The sequence below is a fragment of the Solanum stenotomum genome, chromosome 1, assembly GCF_019186545.1.
Source record: "Solanum stenotomum isolate F172 chromosome 1, ASM1918654v1, whole genome shotgun sequence".
Lineage (NCBI taxonomy): Eukaryota > Viridiplantae > Streptophyta > Magnoliopsida > Solanales > Solanaceae > Solanum > Solanum stenotomum.
In genome coordinates this window covers 99482062-99503277 of record NC_064282.1, presented here as the reverse complement: position 1 = coordinate 99503277, position 21216 = coordinate 99482062, and the positions used below count along the sequence as shown (strand labels likewise).

The 21216-nt window shown below is 33.1% G+C and overlaps 2 protein-coding genes across 2 annotated transcripts; both read right to left on the bottom strand.

Annotated features, from left to right (window-relative positions):
• Positions 1-2612: 2612 nt before the first annotated feature.
• LOC125866796 (microtubule-associated protein 70-2-like) lies at positions 2613-7760 on the bottom strand. The gene is made up of 11 exons (XM_049547149.1): positions 7239-7760; positions 7031-7116; positions 5663-5728; positions 5411-5581; positions 5151-5321; positions 4874-5029; positions 4629-4775; positions 4445-4516; positions 3830-4360; positions 3560-3747; positions 2613-3115 (listed from the first exon to the last, which is right to left on the bottom strand). The coding sequence occupies exons 1-11, from the start codon at positions 7483-7485 to the stop codon at positions 3076-3078; spliced, it is 1875 nt and encodes a 624-aa protein (XP_049403106.1). The 5' UTR covers positions 7486-7760; the 3' UTR covers positions 2613-3075.
• Positions 7761-12448: 4688 nt separating this feature from the next.
• Positions 12449-18813, bottom strand: LOC125873138 (ankyrin repeat-containing protein At2g01680). Its single transcript, XM_049554018.1, has 3 exons — positions 18301-18813; positions 16095-16504; positions 12449-13795 (listed from the first exon to the last, which is right to left on the bottom strand). Exons 1-3 carry the CDS (start codon positions 18587-18589, stop codon positions 12923-12925), a joined length of 1572 nt encoding a protein of 523 aa, XP_049409975.1. The 5' UTR covers positions 18590-18813; the 3' UTR covers positions 12449-12922.
• Positions 18814-21216: the final 2403 nt, after the last annotated feature.

Genomic DNA, 21216 nt, shown 5'->3' with positions numbered 1-21216 from the left:
TGAATCAATAAATACACTCTAGGTATAAGAAAAATTGTGGCAGGAAGTGTTTTTTCTTTAACCATTCATAATACGAATCTGAATTAGTGAGCCTTAAAATAAAGGTACCACACTCAAATAAATCTTCCTAAAATATTCTTATTCCTCTCTTAATCATATACTTATGCTTTCTTGTTGATTTATATTTAACTTTAGAGATTGATTCTATAATCTTAATATATAGCATATGGTGGAAATCATGAGGCTATGGCTATTGATGCTGGTTTAACGGCTTATATGATTAATTATTATTATTTGTTAAGGTTTCTAGAAAGGTCCACAATTGAGAATCCAAAGGTTTTTTTTGTTATTTTTCTTTAATTTAAGTTATCTTTGAGACTTCGATCTTCAAAAAATATATTTTTGTGAAATTTTGTTATAAAAAGATTTTGTTCCTAGAAACTTTATAATTATTAATTATAACTCTAAGATCATCATTACTTGTTTTAGATCTTTAGAAAAAACATACCAAATAACTTATTGGTAACTATTTCAGACGATATCTTACTCTTTTATTCTCGATGCATCACGAGCTTTATTTTATTATTGTGTTTTGCATTTTTTTCATGACTCCGCCTCTATACACGTTGAATTGTCTTCTTGGTATTTTCAACGTCTCAAAATAAAAATGTTTGAACTTCTTATATTGAGATTTGTCCAATAAATGCAAGAAGAAGAAGGACTACAAGCTAAATGTTATATGCTTAGCAAATGGCTATATTTTAAACAAGGAAGCCGTAAAAGTGGCTACCTCGTATCAAGTCTGCTCTATAAGGGATTTGGGCTGAGCCTGGTCCATCCGTTCATAAAAATAAGGAAAATAATAGGCCCAGTGAATTTTTCTAACCGTATAATTCAAAAATGAGGATGTTCGGGAAGGTGAGAGTGGCCTTCTTGGTGGATAAGATGAGGGAAGTGCTACTGAGTTTGAATATGTGAAGAGGAAATACATAGACGCACCAGTGAGGAGGTGTGAGCGGTAAGAGGTTGGTTATAGTTATAGAGGGTACGAGGAGAGGCCGCCACTGGAGAGGTTGGTTATAGAGGGTACGAGGAGAGACCGAAGTAGTATTAGGGAGAGGTAATAAGACAGGATATTATGCAACTTTAGGTTAGTGAGGACATGACCATAAATAGAAGGGTGTGAATGGAGGACACGTATTAGAATAGAAGGTTAGTAGATAGTGTAGCATTGTCTTGTCTTGCTTATGGTGGTTGGTGTTTGTCATTGTTCTAATTTGTTTTATTGTAGTTCTTATTTTTGACATTTACCATTGTTTATTCTTGTTTTCAATAATCTATGATAGTATGTTGTTTACTGATTATCACACTAGTTTGTTGTTGTCTTTGCTCCATTCTGATAAACTTTGCATTACTTTCTTGTTACTTGCAATATTTTCTTCATTGTCTCCAAACCCTACTTGTGAAATATTCATTAGGTACATAATCCATTTTTTTTTTAAATGACTCTTTACTTCCTTCACCTTAATACCAACTCAAAATTAAACCAAACAAATTAGGGAATATGTTTTAAAATGATCAATCATTGTTTTGGCTATGGCAAATAATTATCCAAAGGGAAAATCAACTTTATTCAAATTAAAGCGGAAATTCCAATACCACATAAAGGTTACTTGCACTTTTGCCCTTATTCTATCCAACTCTTTAATCTAACCCTCTCATAACAAAAAATAAACAGAGCATAAATTTCTATTTTTCTATCATAATATTCAATAAATTATGTTTCAACATGACTTTAATTTCCAAAAAAACTTACGTCACACTACGCTAAAGCTTAGTTTTTCTTATTAGAAAATCCCTAACAAATGAGACTCCATACCCTAAGAGACTTGAACCCGAAACCTCTGATTATGGAAAAAGAAATATTTATCGCTCTACCGCAACCTGATTGGTAGGCATAAGCTTAGTTGCTAAAAAGTAAAAGTTAAAAGACCAATTCCTGCAATTTTATGAAATGTTTTTTTTTTTAAAGCATATCTTAAATTGGACTCAAGGAATTGGAAGCACATGAAATAGACTGACACAAAGTGATTTCAGCATCATTACTACATGGGTTTATTTGCCATGTCTTTGACCAAGTAACCATAACCATGTGCTTCCTCTGACATAGATTATGCTCTACACAACTAACTCCATAACCCTTTAGGAGTGACGTTTAAGAAAGCAAACAAAAAAAGCCTAGGTCCCCCCAACTTAACTTACAAAAGAATCACAAAGTCTCACGTTCAAATGCAACAAGCTTTAAAGACGGGAGGTCAGAAGTTTCTTCACTACCATAGAATTAATCAAGGTGCACACAAACAGACATTAACAAAAAAGAAAAGGCAATTGATCCACTTACAGGAGCTGCCCCCTAAGCACACTCATGCCAAGAATTGAAGTCATTAGGATATCAAAAACTCAAACATCTCAAGCACTACAAGGAATGAGGAGGTAGATAAGTACTAAATCAATTTTAAAGATTCAAATAGTTCAGAAAAACAAAAAAAAAACAATTATATAACACATATACTCTAATAAAAATATCTTAGATAGTAAAGATCAGAAGGGGGAAAAAATAATCATCCATTTCTGATTACAAGAATATAGACAAACAGGAATCAATAACATATCATCACAATTAAGCTGCAGATTACAAATATAGACTGCAAACAAGTTGAGAAAAAAGTGTATAGAGCAAAGTAAATGCCAAGAGCTACCTATACAACCACACCACCACTGCCACTCAAGCTGTTTGGCAAAAAAGTTAGCTCAACTTTGATAACTTGAGTACCTTTCCAAGCTGATATCTAAGCAGAAGGGGATCATAGTCAAAGTCAGAAGCACACCACATTTCATCTACCGGCCTTTTCCAGTGTTTGGATAGACTTCGATCATAGTCATTGGCATGCTTTGTTACAATTTTACAATAAACCATTAGTGGAAAATAGTAGAGTTGTCAAGTAGACTAGGAATACAGCAAGTCTATGCAGAATATCTTCTCAGAGCTGTAGTAGTCGGGGTTTCCTCGTATTGTTATTGAATGTTGCGTGTTAACCCACTTCGAGCTACATTTCTGCAGATAATGCAATGTGATTTGAAGTAAGAAAAAGCAGTCGATGGAACAAAGGAATCAAGAAGAACACAATTAAACTGAAGCAGATTTTCGGAAATGGTGTCAAATTGGAATGTCGGGTCAAGGTTGGACGAGTTAAAATAGAACGTCAATGAAAGGATTATTAACCAACTCACCCCAATTTGATTGGACCCAAAAAAAAGAAGATTGGATCTAGATAGGTTTAATAGTGGTCATATGCAAGCAACCCCCAAAATTATATTTCCATTTGTTTGTTTTCCCAAGTAGTAGCTATACAATTGAATTGTTAAAACTGATCAATTGTGAAATAAAGTAAAATTATGTCCTACAATCGAAACCTCTCTAACAGATTCATTGGGGAGATGGCAACCAGAAAAGGGGGTACTAACATAGAATTGTGTTAAATGAAAACTAAAGGCATACCTTCCTGGAGGCAGCTGAGAACTGCTCACTGGACCCTTTGAATTTCCAAATCTTTTGGCTCTATTCTCTTGGTCTTTCTCGACACGCATGGCAGACACCTCCTTCTCCATGGCAGCAACCTCCCTTCTCATTTTTTTAGCCTCAACCTCCATGGCTTTTGTTAAAGTCTCTACTTTCTTAGCTAACATCTGAATAACAATGACAACAGTCAATCATAGCAGAATGTCATTAGTGAACAAAGTCATAGTATAGCTGAGCAATCAATCTAACCTCAATGGCATCATCCTTGTCTTTAAGACTTTGATCCTTCTCATTGCCTGCTTTCCTCAAAGCAATTACTTCCTTTTGCAGCAAATCATATAATATTCCAGGTATGGTATCTTCTCTTTCTGTCACTGGTGTGTCATTGCTTTTTTCAACTTGACTTGCTTTCCAGGAACTATTCTCAGTCTCATTGTCTTTGGTTCCATCACACGACTTGCTGCTGTTGAAATTTGGACCTGTACCATTCAGAAGGTTTTTTCCCCTGTCCAGTGACCTTGAGCCACCATCAAACGACTTTGATGTCCCTTTAGCATTCTTCAGCACTGTGCTAGACCCAGAAGATCTAAGCTGAAATGATGGTGATCTCTTTGGTAAAAAGCCATTATAGGTTAATTTGGAGATGTTTTCAGCGCCTCCCAGTGATTGCCGGCGTGAAGGACCATTGCTTGAACTTCTACCATCTGGTGTACTGCGAGTAGCTGAACTGGATGATCTTAATGTCTCTTCAAGGACCTTAAGCCTCAGTTGATATCTCTCCTGAGGAAAATGAACGACTTCAAGTTATAACCAAATTGGGACAGACGCATAAAATCACACCCATTTATTGGACTGAATTATTACTTTTAACATGGCTTCTGATTTAGCAGCTCGTTCAGTGACAGCGAGCTTGTCACGCAATGTTTGCATCTCACCCTGTAGCATAAGATTTTGGAACACACTCATTAAACTACATAACAAAATGCAGTATGTTCTATCAAGACAACAGAGCATACTATCTCATAGTGATCAAGTGATATCACTGTACCTGCAAAAACCTCCTTTCTTCAAGCCATTGTTTCACAGGCATTACTTTATCATTGGCATCTTTCCACTCATTAGCAACCACAGTTGCTACCCTATTAGCTGTTACCTTGGCACGTGCCAGTTCTCGATCAAGAGTTTTTCTTTCTTCCTGGAAATAGATAAATATAAACACTCCTGCACTTAATTTTGTCCATATACTAACTGTTTTAGAGTATAATTCAGAAAAGTCTAGCTAGGATAGATTACATTCATCTCTTGAACTTTCCGTTGATAATCCCGGACAGCATTAGCAGCTGCACCACCAGCAAGAACAGCCTCCTCAAGCTCACGTACTGTTTGGGTAAGCTTTTCAACCTCTGCAACCTTTTGGCGATGCATTCTGTCCAATATTTTATTTTCTTCCTGATGTATGTTTGTAATAGAAACAAGATTAGTAAAAAGGAGTATTGATTATTAAAAACTAAAAGGAGAGAATGCTGCAATGTTCAGATCAACAGAAACATCAGCCCTGTGATCAGCATACCTGGCATATTTCTATCTGTTTCATCAGCTCTTGGTTCTTGTTCTGAAGGTCATCCACCATAGAAGCTTTTGCTAATGCTGACTGCACAGTTCTCTCAGCATCAAGTAAAGCTGCCTCTTTCGACTTTGTAAGACGATCCAGTGCTTTATTATCATCTTGCAGCTTTGCAATCTGCACAGAAGGAAGGTGAAAGAATAAGAAAATCTATGAAGTTGAACTTTTTACCTAACCACAGCCAGTTTTTAAATACATGCACACACCTCCTGACGTGCGAGCTTGAGTTCAGCCTCCAAAGGTGCAAGGATGGCTTCAATAGGCGGCATATCATCATCTTTTTGGGCAGCATGGACCCTTCTAAGAGTGGCTTCTGCTGCAAATTGAGCTGCCATGGATGCTTTCTTCTCATCATTAATTTTCTTAATTTCAAGATTCTGCCAAGCAAGAAAATTATTTAACAGTTATAGAAAGCTTTAAAAAGAAAAAAAATTGACGAGAAAAGTTCGCATTAGTACCTTGCTTTCTAAAAGAGATTCTGTCAACTTAAGCTTCTCGTCGACCCTTGACAACTCATCCGTGAGCTAAAATAAGGACAAAATAGAAATCTACATCAGTTTTTCCTCTTCAACACTGATGAATAGCTTTACAATCATCAGACTAGCATTCATCAATCAAAATGCATGATTTGGTTCATAAGGCAAGACTAAAACTAGAGCTTTGTTGCCCAAAGCACAGCATAAATGCAGTGATAAAATCTAGACCTGCCTATCACCTAATAAGGGTAGACCACAGATTCCAACTATGAACATCAAAAGCCTTATTCAACTTTTATGATTTAGAAAGAAAAGTCGCAACATTCTCTTTTGGGAATATGCTGCACTCCCCATATAAAAAATGGATTGTGGAACATTACCAGATCATTATATACTGCACATGTACTTCCAATTCATATGAATGGCAAACAGAAATCTTCAAAGTAATGAGTCCAAATTAACTCTCAAACCAGAAGAATTTAGTATGTAGTCATTAAATTACTGCAAATTACATTTGTAAAAGATTTTGTTCAAAGCAATTTGGAATAAGACAAGTAGTACACCAATGGAGATTACTTCATCAGGGACACAACTGAGTCCAGACTCCAGAGTGATTATTCAAATCCTAAGATTTCTTATACCTTCTGATTGATGAACACCAACAAACAATTATCTATTTCCTAGTAATAAGACAATCAAAGTCTTGCAATCTCCACTTAATACAACATAATACCCAGTGTAATCCCACAAAGTGTGGTCTGGGGAGGGTAGAGTGTGCACAGACCTTACCCCTACCTCAGAGACAAAGAGGCTAGCTATATCTGATAGACCCTTTGCTCAAGAAAAAACAGTTCCACTTAATACATCAAGAACAGATAATTCATGTAGCCAATCCCAACAATCTATTAACACTTAATTGCTTGATAGATACATATTGTATCATATGCTTAACTAACATACAAGTCACTCTTATCTTGTATTGGACAATTTCAACTATATTCATTAAGAAAGATACTCAAAAGAGAGAAAACAATTCAATTTCCAACTCCTTCCTTTTAATATCTCTCACAACACCCAAGGGTATGGCATAGTGGTCAATGACATGTGTTGAGAACCATGTCTCAGGTTCAAATCCCAAATCCCAACAGAGACAAAAAAACACTAAGTCATTTCTTCCATTGGTGGGAAGTGACAGGTATTAATCGAGCTGTGCGGAAGCTGGCACAAACACCACAATTATCAACAAAAAAAAAAATGATCTTTTACACATCATGTGCTCGCATTGTGCTATAAAAGCAACATTCAACAGTAACAAGAGCAAAAAAAAGTAAATAGTGAAAACAGTAGAACCTCTTCAACAGCCTTTTCTCGTAATCTCTCGGATAACTTCAGTGCCTTGATCTCCGCTTGAGCTTCAGTCAATTCCCGGTCCTTATCTACAAACAAAACACATTACATCAATCACAAAAACTCCAGAAAGCCAAAAAGAACTATTCACATAAAAAAACGACACCGTTTTAACACCAAATCAGCATTGGATCCAGCTACTATGACTAACCTCTGACTTCATTCTCAAGTCGATTGAGCTCCAATTTCACCGGATCCGAACCATGAAGAAGGTTAAAGAACTCATCCGCATCAAGGCTTGGCCTCATCACCGCCGTCTTCCTCCGTGAACTCTTCCCTTCCTTAAACGACGCCGACACTGTCAACGGCGTCGTCTCACGCACATTGCCTCCTCCACCGCCACCGACGCCGTTTTCTCCGGAACTGAACTCCGATAACTCGCCGGAAAACTCCGACATCTCCGTTCAACTTTTTTTTACCTCTCTTCTGTCACATCCAATACACCAAAAATTTCTTCCACAGATTTATACCTAAAAAAAAGTGTGTATATATATATAATTGTATAATTTTAGAGAGAGAAAGTGTGTGGAATGTTTAAGTTCAAAATGATACTAGTAATGAGTTTCTCTCACTAAAATACAGTGATTTGGGGAGTTTGTTTTTCTCTCTCTAGAAAATCTGATTAAGAGAGAGAGAGAGTGAGTGAGTTGTGTTTTAGCTGTGTTGATCTGAGATTTGAGTACACAAAATAATATTCATATATTTGGACTAGTGTGACTTTGAAATGCTATTTTTGAACTTAATTTGACTATATTACCCCTTGGTTATCGAAGAAATGATTTTCTAGTCTTTTACGAAAAAAAATATTTATATTTTTATGTAGGTATAAACATAAATATACATTTTAACTTGACTTCATTTCATATTTATGTCTTTTAACTTTTTGGTGTGTACAAATAGATACTTAAACTGATAAAAAACTGAACAAATAGATGCACACATACTATGTGACATCCTACATGACAATTTATATCCTACGTGGCGTTTTACGTTTATTATATCACATAGGACTCATATGTTTATTTGTTCAACTTATACAAATTTGAGTGTCAATCATGCACACCCAAAATTTGAGATCAAGTTAAAGAACACATTTATGTATCTTAGTCTTTGGTATCAATACTCGTGCACCTCGACTAGTTTTACAGGATATCTATTACCTTCCTTCCATACCAAATTACCTTAGTGTTTGGTATCAATATTAAAATTCGATTAAATTTAAACTCAGGCTGAAAAGTTTTATATTAAAATTAAATTGCATTCTAACAAAGACGACATCATATATAAGACTAAAACTCAAAATTTTAGTAAACTTATATAGTAAAAATAAAAATCTTTTATAAAAAAGCTATAAATTTAAAAACAATATTTATAAATAACCTATAAAACCAATTCTCCATGCAAATACAACTAATATATTTGACAAATCTTTTGAAATTTGACTATAGTGACCGGTATATGACTTCATTAAATTTGAACTTGGCTTTTGTTTTTAACATTTTGTACCAATAATAAAGTGGTCTTCTTTTTTTCTTTCACTCGAAATTTATATTGAAATTTAACGAAATTTAAATTTGTGTTGAAATTTTTATACGAATATTAAAATATTATTTTAGGAAAGATAATTTTATATTCAGAATTCAAATTTGAAATTTCTAATTAGGAATAAAAACTACTTATTATTCCATTAGAGTTCTTTTGGTACTACACATAATAATGTTAATATTTGGCAAATATGTTTAAATGCTTTTTTGGACTTGATTTGACGGTAGTGCCCTTCTGTTTGACTTCATTAAATTTGAACTTTTAGTTTTTGATTTCTAAATTTTGCAATAACGATAAAGCTTGTCTCTATATGTATAGTCAACATCAAAAGTAACATAATTCCTCCTAAAAATAATTTTAGAAAATAAATAAACCTTCAATATTATAAATAATAGGAGCAAAAATTGACTATGGATATAATTTATATCGAATTCAAATTAATCGAACAAATAAATTTTGAATATTAAATGAGTATACCAAAACAAAACAAGGATAAACGTAAACCCACTTCAATTTTAAAATTTTGTTTTCTGTTTAGCTAAGAAATCAAATTATACTATACCGCATGTAAGAAAATAATATTTTTCAGTTTTTTAAAATTCAATTATATAAAAAAGATGTGCTCGGTATGATGGAAATTCATTATTATTATTTATTTAAAAACAAAATCAAACCAAGTGTAATCGACCAATCAAATAAAAAAATCTATTTTCTTGCAATTTAATTTAATTCAATCTTTCTTTATCAGATTATAAGGATTGTGTTAAATAAAAGGGGACACCTTTTTTTTTTTTATTTGTCTCAATTTTATTTTATTTTTTAAAAAACACATACCAATAAAGATATCAATATTTTGTCTAGCATGCTTTCAGTCTCAATTTTCAAGACCAAAATATAATTATTTGCTAATTTGTTGTGTTGTCACTTTCCTAATTATTAGCTTCCCCATACATGAAATGAAAGGGCAAAAAGTCCTTAAGCCCTCAACTCAACTAATCCCACTAATTATGCCAAAAGATTATAAGTAATACTCCCTCCGTCTCAAAATATTTCTCGTCCTTACTAAAAATATTCATCGTTTCATAAGTATAAGACAAAGTTAATAATATCTCCACCATTTTATCTTTCGAAATGTTTTTTCTTGAGTCGAGAATCTATCGAAAACAGCCTCTCTGCCTCTCAAGGTAGGGATAAGGTTTGTATAAACTCTACTCTTCCGCCTCTGTAGACATCACTTGTGGAATTACATAAAATATATTATTGTTATACCTTTAATAGTAAATTGCTCTTAAAGACTACAAACATCTCAATTGTGATATAAAAATAGAAATAAAATAGTCAAATACCTTTTTTAATTGATATTTTTATGAGACATGCAGATAAAAAAAATACGATAAATATTTTGAGAGAGAAGAGAGTAGTAATTAAGTAGAAGTTAAAAATCAATAGAATATGAGTAGAATCCTAGGAACTACCTAACCAAATTCCCTTTTTAAATCTTTTCCTTGTCATGATAGTTACTTAAGATAGATTAAGATTAAATTAACTGAAAAAATTTGATTGATATGTATGTATATTTTATATTAAAAAGATGGACCAGATGATGTGTCAATTTCCTTCAAGTTAAAAGCCTAAAGATAAGGGGAAACTAATAATTATGAGTTTGAGTACTTTAAAAGAAGAATTAGCATTAGTAGGGTAAGATTTGGACCTAATTATTGTTGTTTAGGGCTAAGTATGGGATGGTTAACTACTTAATTTTTGAATAGATACACATCGAGGTTATAGTGGAATGAATAGGATTCCTTCATCGTTATTACCTAGAAAACTTTAGGTTTGAATCATAGGAATGAAAACAATATTAGTAGGAAACATTTTTAGTAAAAATAAGGTCGAATGGTCAATTTTTTGATCGCTTGTTAATATTTAGACGCTATTGAATGTAACTATAATATAACAACTACTTAAGACAGAATATCTAAATAAAATGTCCTACAATATATGATATCAGAGAACTTCGAAACTTTGATAACTCGAACTTTAATATAATGTGCCTTGTTCGAAAATTTACTAGAGATATGTGCGAGTTCATGGAATTCAAACTTTCACAATATAATATATAGACATTCTTCTTGCGAGAATTATTGCATTGGAATACTGGCTTCACAATCTAAGTGTGAAATTTTGCTAGAGTTTCAAACACTGTGATTAATTTATGATTTTTATTTTTTTATGTGTTAAACTTTAAGAACGATTCATGTTCAAATTTTTATAAATAAAAGTTATCGTTTTCAAATAAAAGAGACAATTTTTAAGACAACTTTTAAAAAATTAACATGTATTTTCTCTATTTTTAGTTACAGGTCTTAAATTCAAATTTTAATTAGGGAAGAAATTAGGTTAAATAGTGCTTCCTCTTAAACATACTACTTTATTACCCATTTTAATGTTGCAATAAAGTGATAGTAATGCCAGTAATCAACATTTTCAAAAATTACGTAAACAAAAGTATAATTAAGTCTTTATTACTGTATTGAAGACTCTGTCGAGCTTTTATTCTTTTGGTTTTAAATTATTCATCGTATTTAAAAAAAAAATTATAATGATCAAAACTCCTCCTAATTTTAGAAAACGTGTAAAAGAAAATATAACAGAAAATTTGAAAAGTACAAAGTATTAGAGTATTGTAATAAATATTTTTAGAGAAGGCTGCTCAAGTAGTAAACATTAAACACTCTCCACTTTTAATTTCAAGACTATTGATTCGAATTATAATTAAAGTAAAATATATTATTCCAAAAGATATTTACATATAATCTATTTAAACATTATGGTGCATGTTGGAGGGGTGGGGTATTGGAGAGTGGAGATGCGACAATTAATGTAGAATTACGTGAGAGAATGACACTTTTTAGTGACTAGAAGCGGAGAGCTCATTGCACCTTCTTTTTCTGACCTATCTTCTTTTTATAAGCAAACTACTTCGAATAGTCCTGCACGACTCTCGGTAAGCATGTTGGGGGATTAGAAAAGACCATCTCTTTCCAATAGTATGTAGCTTTACTTTCTTGAATTTGTATGGAGGGCTTACTTATCGCAGTTGAGGGTGCTTGTTGAATACCTTTCTAGTTTCTATAGCCTGTTCAAAACTTGTTTTCTCTACTTTCATTAAAAAAAATTATTTTTGTATTTTCAAAGATTTAATTTTTTTTAAAAAAACTACTTTTCAAAATTTTAACCAATCAAATTTGAGAAAATTGAAAAATATCATTACCAAACACAAACTACATATTACTTTTAGATAACAAAGGATCAAATACAATAATATGCCATTTAACTTGCCTTCAGCTAAAATCTATGTCCTCCAACTTTGAGTGTGCACAAGCAAACACTTAAACTTGTATAAATTTGAACAAGCAAGCACATACGTCTTGCACGACATAAATCACATAGGATACAAAATTATTAGGCAGGACGAATGTATCTATTTGTTCAATTTTATACAAGTTTAAGTGTCTATTTATGCACACTCAAAATTGAAAGACATAGATATCAATTGAAGCAAGTTGAATGAAATATTTACGTATTATAACTGCTCAATTTTTTTTGGAAAAAAATTGAGAAAGACTAATAGATTTAAAGTCAAATATAAATATTTGGACCTTTTATTTATCAAACTTGCCACTTACCAATCTTTGTATATCACCTTGCATGCTACTCAACTATTCCTTTGAGTACCTGTTACCTCTCATCGTACACAACTTATCTAACTGAAGTACGAGGCCCGGGACAACATAAACATAATGAAAGTACATATTCAGAAGGCTTTTTATGTAGATTTCTTTTGCAATGTTCCATCCAACAACTTACAAGCTTTTTATAGGGATTTCATAGTCCCTAACACTATTATGTACAAACTACAAAACTCAGATTATGATTATACATCGAAGGGGTACACCGTACACGCCACAAAAAGTGTTCAGTAACAAATTACTTGTGTAAATGGACATCTCGAAGGACTGAAGCAACGCGAAACCTATACAACTAACTAACTAGCAGAGCTCTGGATTTTTGCCAATTCATCATAACTCATACTATGAGCGAAAAAAGGGACATTCGTGCATGGTGTTGAAAATGAGTACCTGATGTCTGTTAGGTATCATGACTCAACATCACTTTCACTTTTTCGGTGACATGCACAGGTTTTAACAGCGTATGACTATACTTTCAGTCTTTTCGTGTTGTAGTCATCCATATCATAGTTAGATCGAACATTGCATAATGTCAGTCTCACAAAGCATAAATTCTGTCATCAGAGTTGTAGTCATCCATATCAGAGATATTTGCAGAGTGAGACCATGAGAAAGATTTGCTCCCACTTGCTCTTCTGATACGCCTTTGAGAATCGCTACCACATATGCCAAAATGCTGTCGGAAAACAAAGTAGCACAAGCTAACGAGAGTTCCAATGAGAATTGGTGCACCAAGCACAGTAATAGTGATTGCCATCCACGAACTTTTCCTCCCTACAACAACAAAACCAACAGCTAGGAATGCTCCACAGGTACTAACGCAGGCTGCCCACATCAACTTGTTCACGACTGAGACGATTTGTTTCTGAGCTCTAGTATCCCAGGCAACCAGAGTAATCTGAACAACAACAACAGCTAGAGATATAAAGAGAGAAGTAGCATTCAGGAGGCAGAACACACGGAATGCAACAGTATCAGCAATTCTGGCCTTTCCTGCTTCGGGTCCAGTCTCCACATATTGGCCTGGCAAGCTGAATATAGCGAGAAAAGCAATAGAAGCAAACAAAACAGCAACCACAGTCACAGAGTTAATCGTATTCTGAACAGCTTCCCTATGAATCTTCCTAAGTTCTTTGGCAATACCAGAAACACGCCTTCGGGTCTTTTCATTTTGTATAAGCTGGGATTGCACCTCATGCTTAATGTCACTTACGGTCCTCTTAAGTTCTGATGCTTCATCAAATTGACCCACAAATCTGGCATGTTTTGCACCAGCCTCAGTCAGACCTTCCTTAATTAACAACGCTGAGTCTCCATATTGCAGTTTGTCTGCCAAGTCCATTGCAGTTTCCTTTTGATTATTAATTGCATTGACATCAAGGGATCTGTAACTGAGGAGAAGGCTTACAATCTGAAACAAAGACACATCATGAGGATATGAAAAATAAAAACCAACAAAGGTTATGGTAGGAAAATACAAAGATGGTTATATCACAATCATATAAAGATGATTTGGTTCATTATCCAGCTATTGGGATGCTAACCTTCTTTTGGTATAAACATAATCTTCTTGTTGCTATTTTGCGCAAACTCAACTTTTAACATGAGAAATGGAGAGAAAATTAAAATCAGAGGAATTTTCGTTCAACTTGCACAAGATGATGAGCAATTTGGGCTATTTCCAATACGTGGAAAGGTTAAAAAAGAGCATTATTTTTTGATGACATTAAAAAAGAGCATTATCATTTGCTCCGACACATGTTTAGCACCAAAAGATGTGAGTGCTGACTGTTGAAGCGGACCATATAATTAGAATACTTAAAGTGTCTATCCATTGAGAAAGCTAGAGCAAATCCAATTGCAGTATGTGAAAATCAAGGAAAACTTCGTGGGTTTAAGAATAATTCAAATCATCCTTATTCTAAAGGTACGTTGTTTAATGATCATTTTGTTGTTGTTCACTCACTTCTTCATATTTCTTGGTGGAACATTAGGTGCATTGTATTCTGTGTTGGAATGTATGTATGTTATGCATTTTAGTGTAAAATTATACACCATTAGCAAGGTCATAACTAAAAAAAAATTACCTAAAAAATAGAAAAATAAATCAACAAAAAGAAAATAGAAAAAAAGAAAAGAAACAAGACAACAAATACCGGCTCAGCCGCCTCTTCTTTTTTTTAGGATGAAGGTTCAGCCACCTATTCTAATCACCCTTTGCTTCGATATAGCTTTATTGAAATTCAAACACATACCATTTGATGATTAACTTAGCCTAATTTACCAAAAATTAAAAATCCGGTGCACCATACATACTACTGCAAGGATGAATGAAACATCTAGTACTAAACAGGAGTGAGAAACGATATAGAAGCTCCTTCTATCACATTCTTTTTTTAAAAGAAAATAAAATGAGCTCCCTCTATCACATATTTCATGAGTCATAGAATAGTTAAATATTATAGTTACTGTTTGAGCATATTTTTGTTCCATAGGCTAAATTAAAGTTAGTAGACTGATAGCAAAAATGACGCCATTTCTTCCTTCTTGGTGGAGTTACTTTGGACTACTAAACAGTGTAATCAAATATTGAAAAACTTGCACATTTTATCTTTGTATATTTGTTTCCCAAATGATGTCACATATCTTTGTGTGTTAGGCTGGACCCTTCATGAAAAATTTGCAACTTACGCTACATAAATCACTAGGATGTTTTGACTTTTGAGTTCCTTTTCAACTTTGTAACTTCATGATACACTTAGATGATGAAACAATATTACAAGATTCTTATCATGAGTTTTTATTCATCCCTCAAATTGTTAGCATTCATTTTTCACTAATGTGAAAAACTTGCACTTCCTATCAAGGGTCCCAAAAGAGACCAAAAATTTCTGATTCTGTCTATGTTACCTAGACTCAACTATCGATACATACTGGATATGGGTGATTATGGCGGCTTCAATATGCAGATCTCTCAGCGTGGTCGACAGTTTTTTTATGTAAAGGTTAGGATTGGTCATTGCAGAAGTTCAGCGACCTCATTTGTTAGAGAAGTCAAGCAGTTCAAACAGCTCCTTGTAACATGGCTTGGCAAGCACCTTTTAAGTTTACAGTCAAATATTATAACAAACAATAGTTTTCTGGTAGGGTTCAACACTAGAAAACTTTGTCTACCTGATGTGGCAACAAAAACATGATAAAAAAATATAATTACTTGGACTCCCAAATTCCATAACATGGATACCACATAGTTTGGGAAAGTCTTATGGTTCTAAATTCTAATATTTGTCTATTGTAAGTCTTATTCCCACATGCTTTGTGTGTGTAACAATGTAAATGAAGGTCTTAGCGGCCTTTCACTAAAACATGTTTCTCTTATTTTATTTGCTCTTTTTCACTTTTCGTCCTTCTTTTATAACTACAACTACTCCCAATACTAACAGTCATCCTTCCCGGTTAAAATCTAACCCCTATTTTGTGCAAGACTCTGCAGCAGGTAATATTTTTCTTTGTTTTAGTTCTACATCATTTTCCCGGAAACCTATCTAGCATAAACCTCTTTTTGGAACGAAGAAAATGCATTGTTCAGGAACTTGAGTGCTAAAGAAATATAACCTCGACTTCGTGATCTAGAAACGTTAGCAGATCTTCGATGTATTCAGAATAGCAAGTATGATGCTATAACCTTTGGAAAATAAATAGAAAGATACCTGGGGGCGACATTTCCGTGTGGCTATATGCAAAGCTGTGTTTCCCTTCTTGTCACGCTCATTCAATATTGAGCTGTCAGTATCCAACATTTCCTCCACTACAAAGGTATCCTGACCCTTAACAGCCATATGAAGTGCGGTTTGGCCCTTTTTATCTTTGATAGATATTATATCTGGATCTCGCTCTATGAGTGCTTTCACAATATGCAGAAGGCCGTACCTAGCAGTTGTGTGCAGTGCAGTTTTTCCATTCTTCCTAACAATTCGTATGGAGCTCACATCTGCATCTAAAATAGCATTCACCACATCCAAATGTCCCTTGACGGCAGCTGAATAAAGAGGGCTTGTGTTTGAGGAGTTGCATACTTTACAAAGTCCAGGCCACATGGCCAAGAGTTCCCTCACAATACCTGTAAATGACAGCATATGTGTTATATGGTCAAACATCCTCCAAAACATACAAACATTGGACTAGTAAGGTATACTCAAGGCACGGCAGTACAGGCCAGGGCATAAGAATTTACAATCGAGCATGTCAGCTATTTCTTCACTAGCTCTCTCTAAATTTCTCAAGTAAGGAACAACAATAGAAAAATAAGTCCTATTATCGACTACTGCAATAACGTAGGCCCAAGTTGTTTGAGATTGAGAATTAGTTGATCAATTGATCAGTAATAGAAACACAAACATCACCACTATCCTTAAAAGAACAAAAAATATCACAAGTGCCTGGATTCAATACTTGGATTGTCTATGGTCTTAGAAGATCATAGACAAAACCTATTACACAAAACTTAAAATTCATGGTTTTGCTTCAAGATTTCTGTTAAGTTGACCTTATCATAATGAAACATTATAGATACTCTATTTGAGCATTGCATAGTTGATCAACAAAGCCAAGAATCGTGATTAAACACCCCCACCCCCACCCCCACCAACCCCACCCAAGGACGAAGGTAGACTATAGCTAACAGGTCTGGCCAAACCTGGTATTTTTGGTCCTAACTTTGTATTTGTTAAGAAATTTATCCAATTTGTACGAATTATTAATTTAGAACGTACTAAACTAAAAGTACTTAAATCCTAAACCTATAAGCTTCAAATCTTGGCTCTGCATACTATAGCTGGCATCAAGGACTAAACTTAAAATTCATGGTTTTGCTTTTACATTTCTTTTAACTAAATTCGCCTTATCATACCCACCCGTCTCCGCCCTATTTGAGCATTGTTGATCACCAAAGTCAAGAATCGTGATCAAACCCCCATTCCCCCACCCGCCCTCCACCTAGGGGCGGAGCTAGACCATAGCTTACAAATTGCTTCAACCCAGTATTTTCAGTTCAAACTCTATATTTTTCTTAAGAAATTCATTCAAAATATACAAATTATTAACTTAGAACAACAAGAACATACCCAATGTAATCCTACTTGTTGTCTGAGAGATAGCGTGTACACAGACTTTACCCTACCTACTAAATTGACCTTATCATACCCACCCAACTCCACCCTATTTGAGCATTGTTGATCACCAAAGTCAAGAATCTTGATTAAACCCCCATACTCCCACCCACCCTCCACCCAAGGGCGGAGCTGGACTATAGCTTACAAGTTGGCTTAACCCAGTATTTTTAGTTCAATCTCTATATTTGTCCCAAGAAACTCATTCAATATGCACAAATTATTAAACTTTGAACAACGACAACAGCATAACCAATATAATCCCACTTGTAGTTTGAGGGATAGAGTGTACGATGACTTTACCCTACCTACTGAATTGACCTAATCATGCCCACCCGTCTCCGCCCTATTTGAGCATTGTTGATCACCAAAGTCAAGAATCGTGATCAAACCCCCATTCCCCCATCCACCCTCCACCCAGGGGCGGACCTAGACTATAGCTTACAAGTTGCTTCAACCCACTATTTTTAGTTCAAACTCTATATTTGTCTAAACAAACTCACTCAATATGTACAAATTATTAAACTTAGAACAACGACAACAACAACAACAACAACATACTCGGTGTAATTTTCACTTGTGATCTCGGGATAGATTGTACATCCTAATATCCTAAACCTATAAGCTTCAAATCCCGGCTTCACGCCCTCCAAAAATCAGATCACAGAATACTAGTACATCAAATCACATGACAAATCAAGAACATAATTCACAAAACATACAAAAAAAAAGAGCAAAGAAAATATACCCAAGTGTCCACTTTTGGCAGCAACATGAAAAGCATCAAAATCAGCTTTTGACCTAATCATAGCAGTTTCCAAATTACAAAACCCAAGCAAATAATTCACAATCTCCTCAAAATTATTTGCAACAGCAATATACAAAGCAGTTTCCCCTGCATCATTCTGTAAAGCCAACAAAGAAAATAGATCCAACCCATCATTCTTTATAATGATTTTGAGAGACTCAAGGTCTCCAGATCCAACTGCAGAGAAAAATGATTGATGGGTTATCAACCTCAATGACTTTGAGTCCATGTACACTAAAAAAATTCAATCTTTAACTTTTTTTTCAATTTTTTTTGAGAAATTCCTATCTGGGGTTTCTCAATCTTGAGTAAAAATTGAAAAATTTGTGGATTGATGAATTTTTTTTGTGTGCAAAATAAAGTATTTTGAGTATAATTGATGTTTAGTAGTTCATCAATGGTGGAAAAAGAAAGTAAACAGTTGAAAATGGAATATAGATAAATAATTGCGGGTATTTTAATTCAACGCTATAATGACTTTTAAGGGCCGTGTTGGGTTTTTTTTTTTTTTCAAGTAGTATCACAGTATGACTTGGGTTACTTTTAAGTCGTCTCGTATTTGAATATTGGCTCGAGATATTTTTCTATCACGAAAAATAGATAGTAATGTTATATGTTTTTGAATCGATAACCATCTTTTAATTAATTTATCCTTCTTTGTCTTTCAAGACTAACAAGGAATTGCATATAAATTTTCATATGTTATTTATTGACTCTGTCTTTCGATATGATCTTTAAGCCCAAAATCACCTTTCGTGGATAAATATTCTCTAAACTTGATTAATCCTATCTGCTTATTTGTTTCAAATAGATATTAATAATTTTATGATTCCACTTTGAGTATGTGTAAGGTGAGATATTTCAAAAAGAATCTATTCTCAATATGTTTGATAAAAATATAGTATAACGTTTGTTTCATTATATAATTAAAGTTTATTTTTTAAAATGTGTTTGATATTTAAATTAAATTCTAACTAAATTCAGAGCACATATTGTAGAGTCGTTTATTAGGGGCAACACTTTCGATATGTATTCTTTTAAAGATCTTTAATTAAGAGGGTAAGAATTTAAATTATTTCACCGCGATTTAATTAATTTTTAATTATTTTCTATAGATTCACTATGATATGAAACAACAGCTTTTTTACTTTTACTTTCTTTATTTGATTCTTTGGACTATTAAAATATTTTTAGGAGTTGCATAATGTGTTTTATAGGTTGTCAATGTGTATTAATGTAGAGTATCGAATCTTAATATCAATAGAAAGTGATAATAGGTGACTTGATTCCTGAATTATTACATAAAATATTATCAAAAAGAGTGAATAGATTAGCTTTGAAACAATAAAAATATTAACTTTTAAAGTAAAATAAATAATTTCTTATTTTATCTTAAAAGAGAATTATTAAAAAAAAATTATCAATATTTTTTAAACTTGTTTTTAAGTATAAAACGGTCCATTTATTCCTGCATAGCTTTTTTTGAAAAGCCTTACATTTCCTGAATAAATGTTTTGGTTCCAATAACTAATAAAAGGACTTATTTATAGTAATTTATAACTAACTCGAATATTTTTTTTATTCAATTTCAGAAGAAACAAACAAAATGCTCAAAAATATTGTTTTTGGATGGAAGGGAGGGAAACAAACCAAACCAAATGTGATTGATTTGATCATATAAAATATGAGAAAGTCATTTTAAATAGTGTAAAATCAATTTTTTTTTTATTAAAGGAGACGTATAAAATAAATCATATTGATAAAGATCCCTATTAACTACTACTTATAACTTGAGTAGTTGTACATGGATAGTTAATTTGAGATTTATGTATTCTTATCTTAGATATTTTATGTAACTATAAATCATTTTATTAAAAGATGAAGAAATTTCAAAATTAAATAATACTTTTTAATTAACAAAAGGTGATATATTTTCTTTGAGAAGAACTATAGTACTATATTTTTATGCTTTCTTTTTTGTCGCATAAAACAATTAAGGTTTTACGTTGTGGGCATAGGGACCAACATAACACAATTGAAGACCATCATAGATACTTATAATTAGTTCATTTATAACTACAAGATTAGATACTTATAATTAGTTCATTTATTGATTTGGATAAACTACCTTATTAGACATACATCGCTACTATATATACTAATATTATTTTTACTTTTAAATAATTACATATATTATCACTTTTAGTATTTTATACCATATATTAATATATTATTTGAAAATACTATTAGATACTCACATCCCTTAAAACTATTATTGATTAATTATCTGCTTAAATAGCTCTTTCACTCCAAATCAACCACTCTCTCTTAATTCTCCTCTCCCATGTTTATCACTCAATTATGTCTCCTCCTTTCTGATTCAAGAATTTCACCTTACAATTTCATTTCAACAATAGTTAATCTACTCTCTTCTTCTCAAGATATCATCTCCACAAATTCTCCTAAACCCAAATATCATTTTGTATTGTTCTTTTAGCACGAGTTCCAATCACAGTAACTACTACAGAGAAAACTTTCAATTCATAGTGGGTCTTGATTGTTTGTCTCCGAAAGAAATGGATCTTAGTTTTGATTATGTTATGCCACAGTGCAAAAGGATCAAAGGGAATATTGTAGAGAGTTTTGTTTGCTGGTGTTCTTCTAAGACTTTCTTTGGTTACTGTGATATGGATGTGGTAGTACCAATATTACTTTGATATAGCCCTTGAAACATGTGTATCCAATAAGTAGTAATCTTAATTAAGATTCGAGTTGTATTTTTAGTAATGGGGTATCTGAACATGTATATGTATCCACTATATATTAAATTTCGAATACATGATTTTTAACAACACA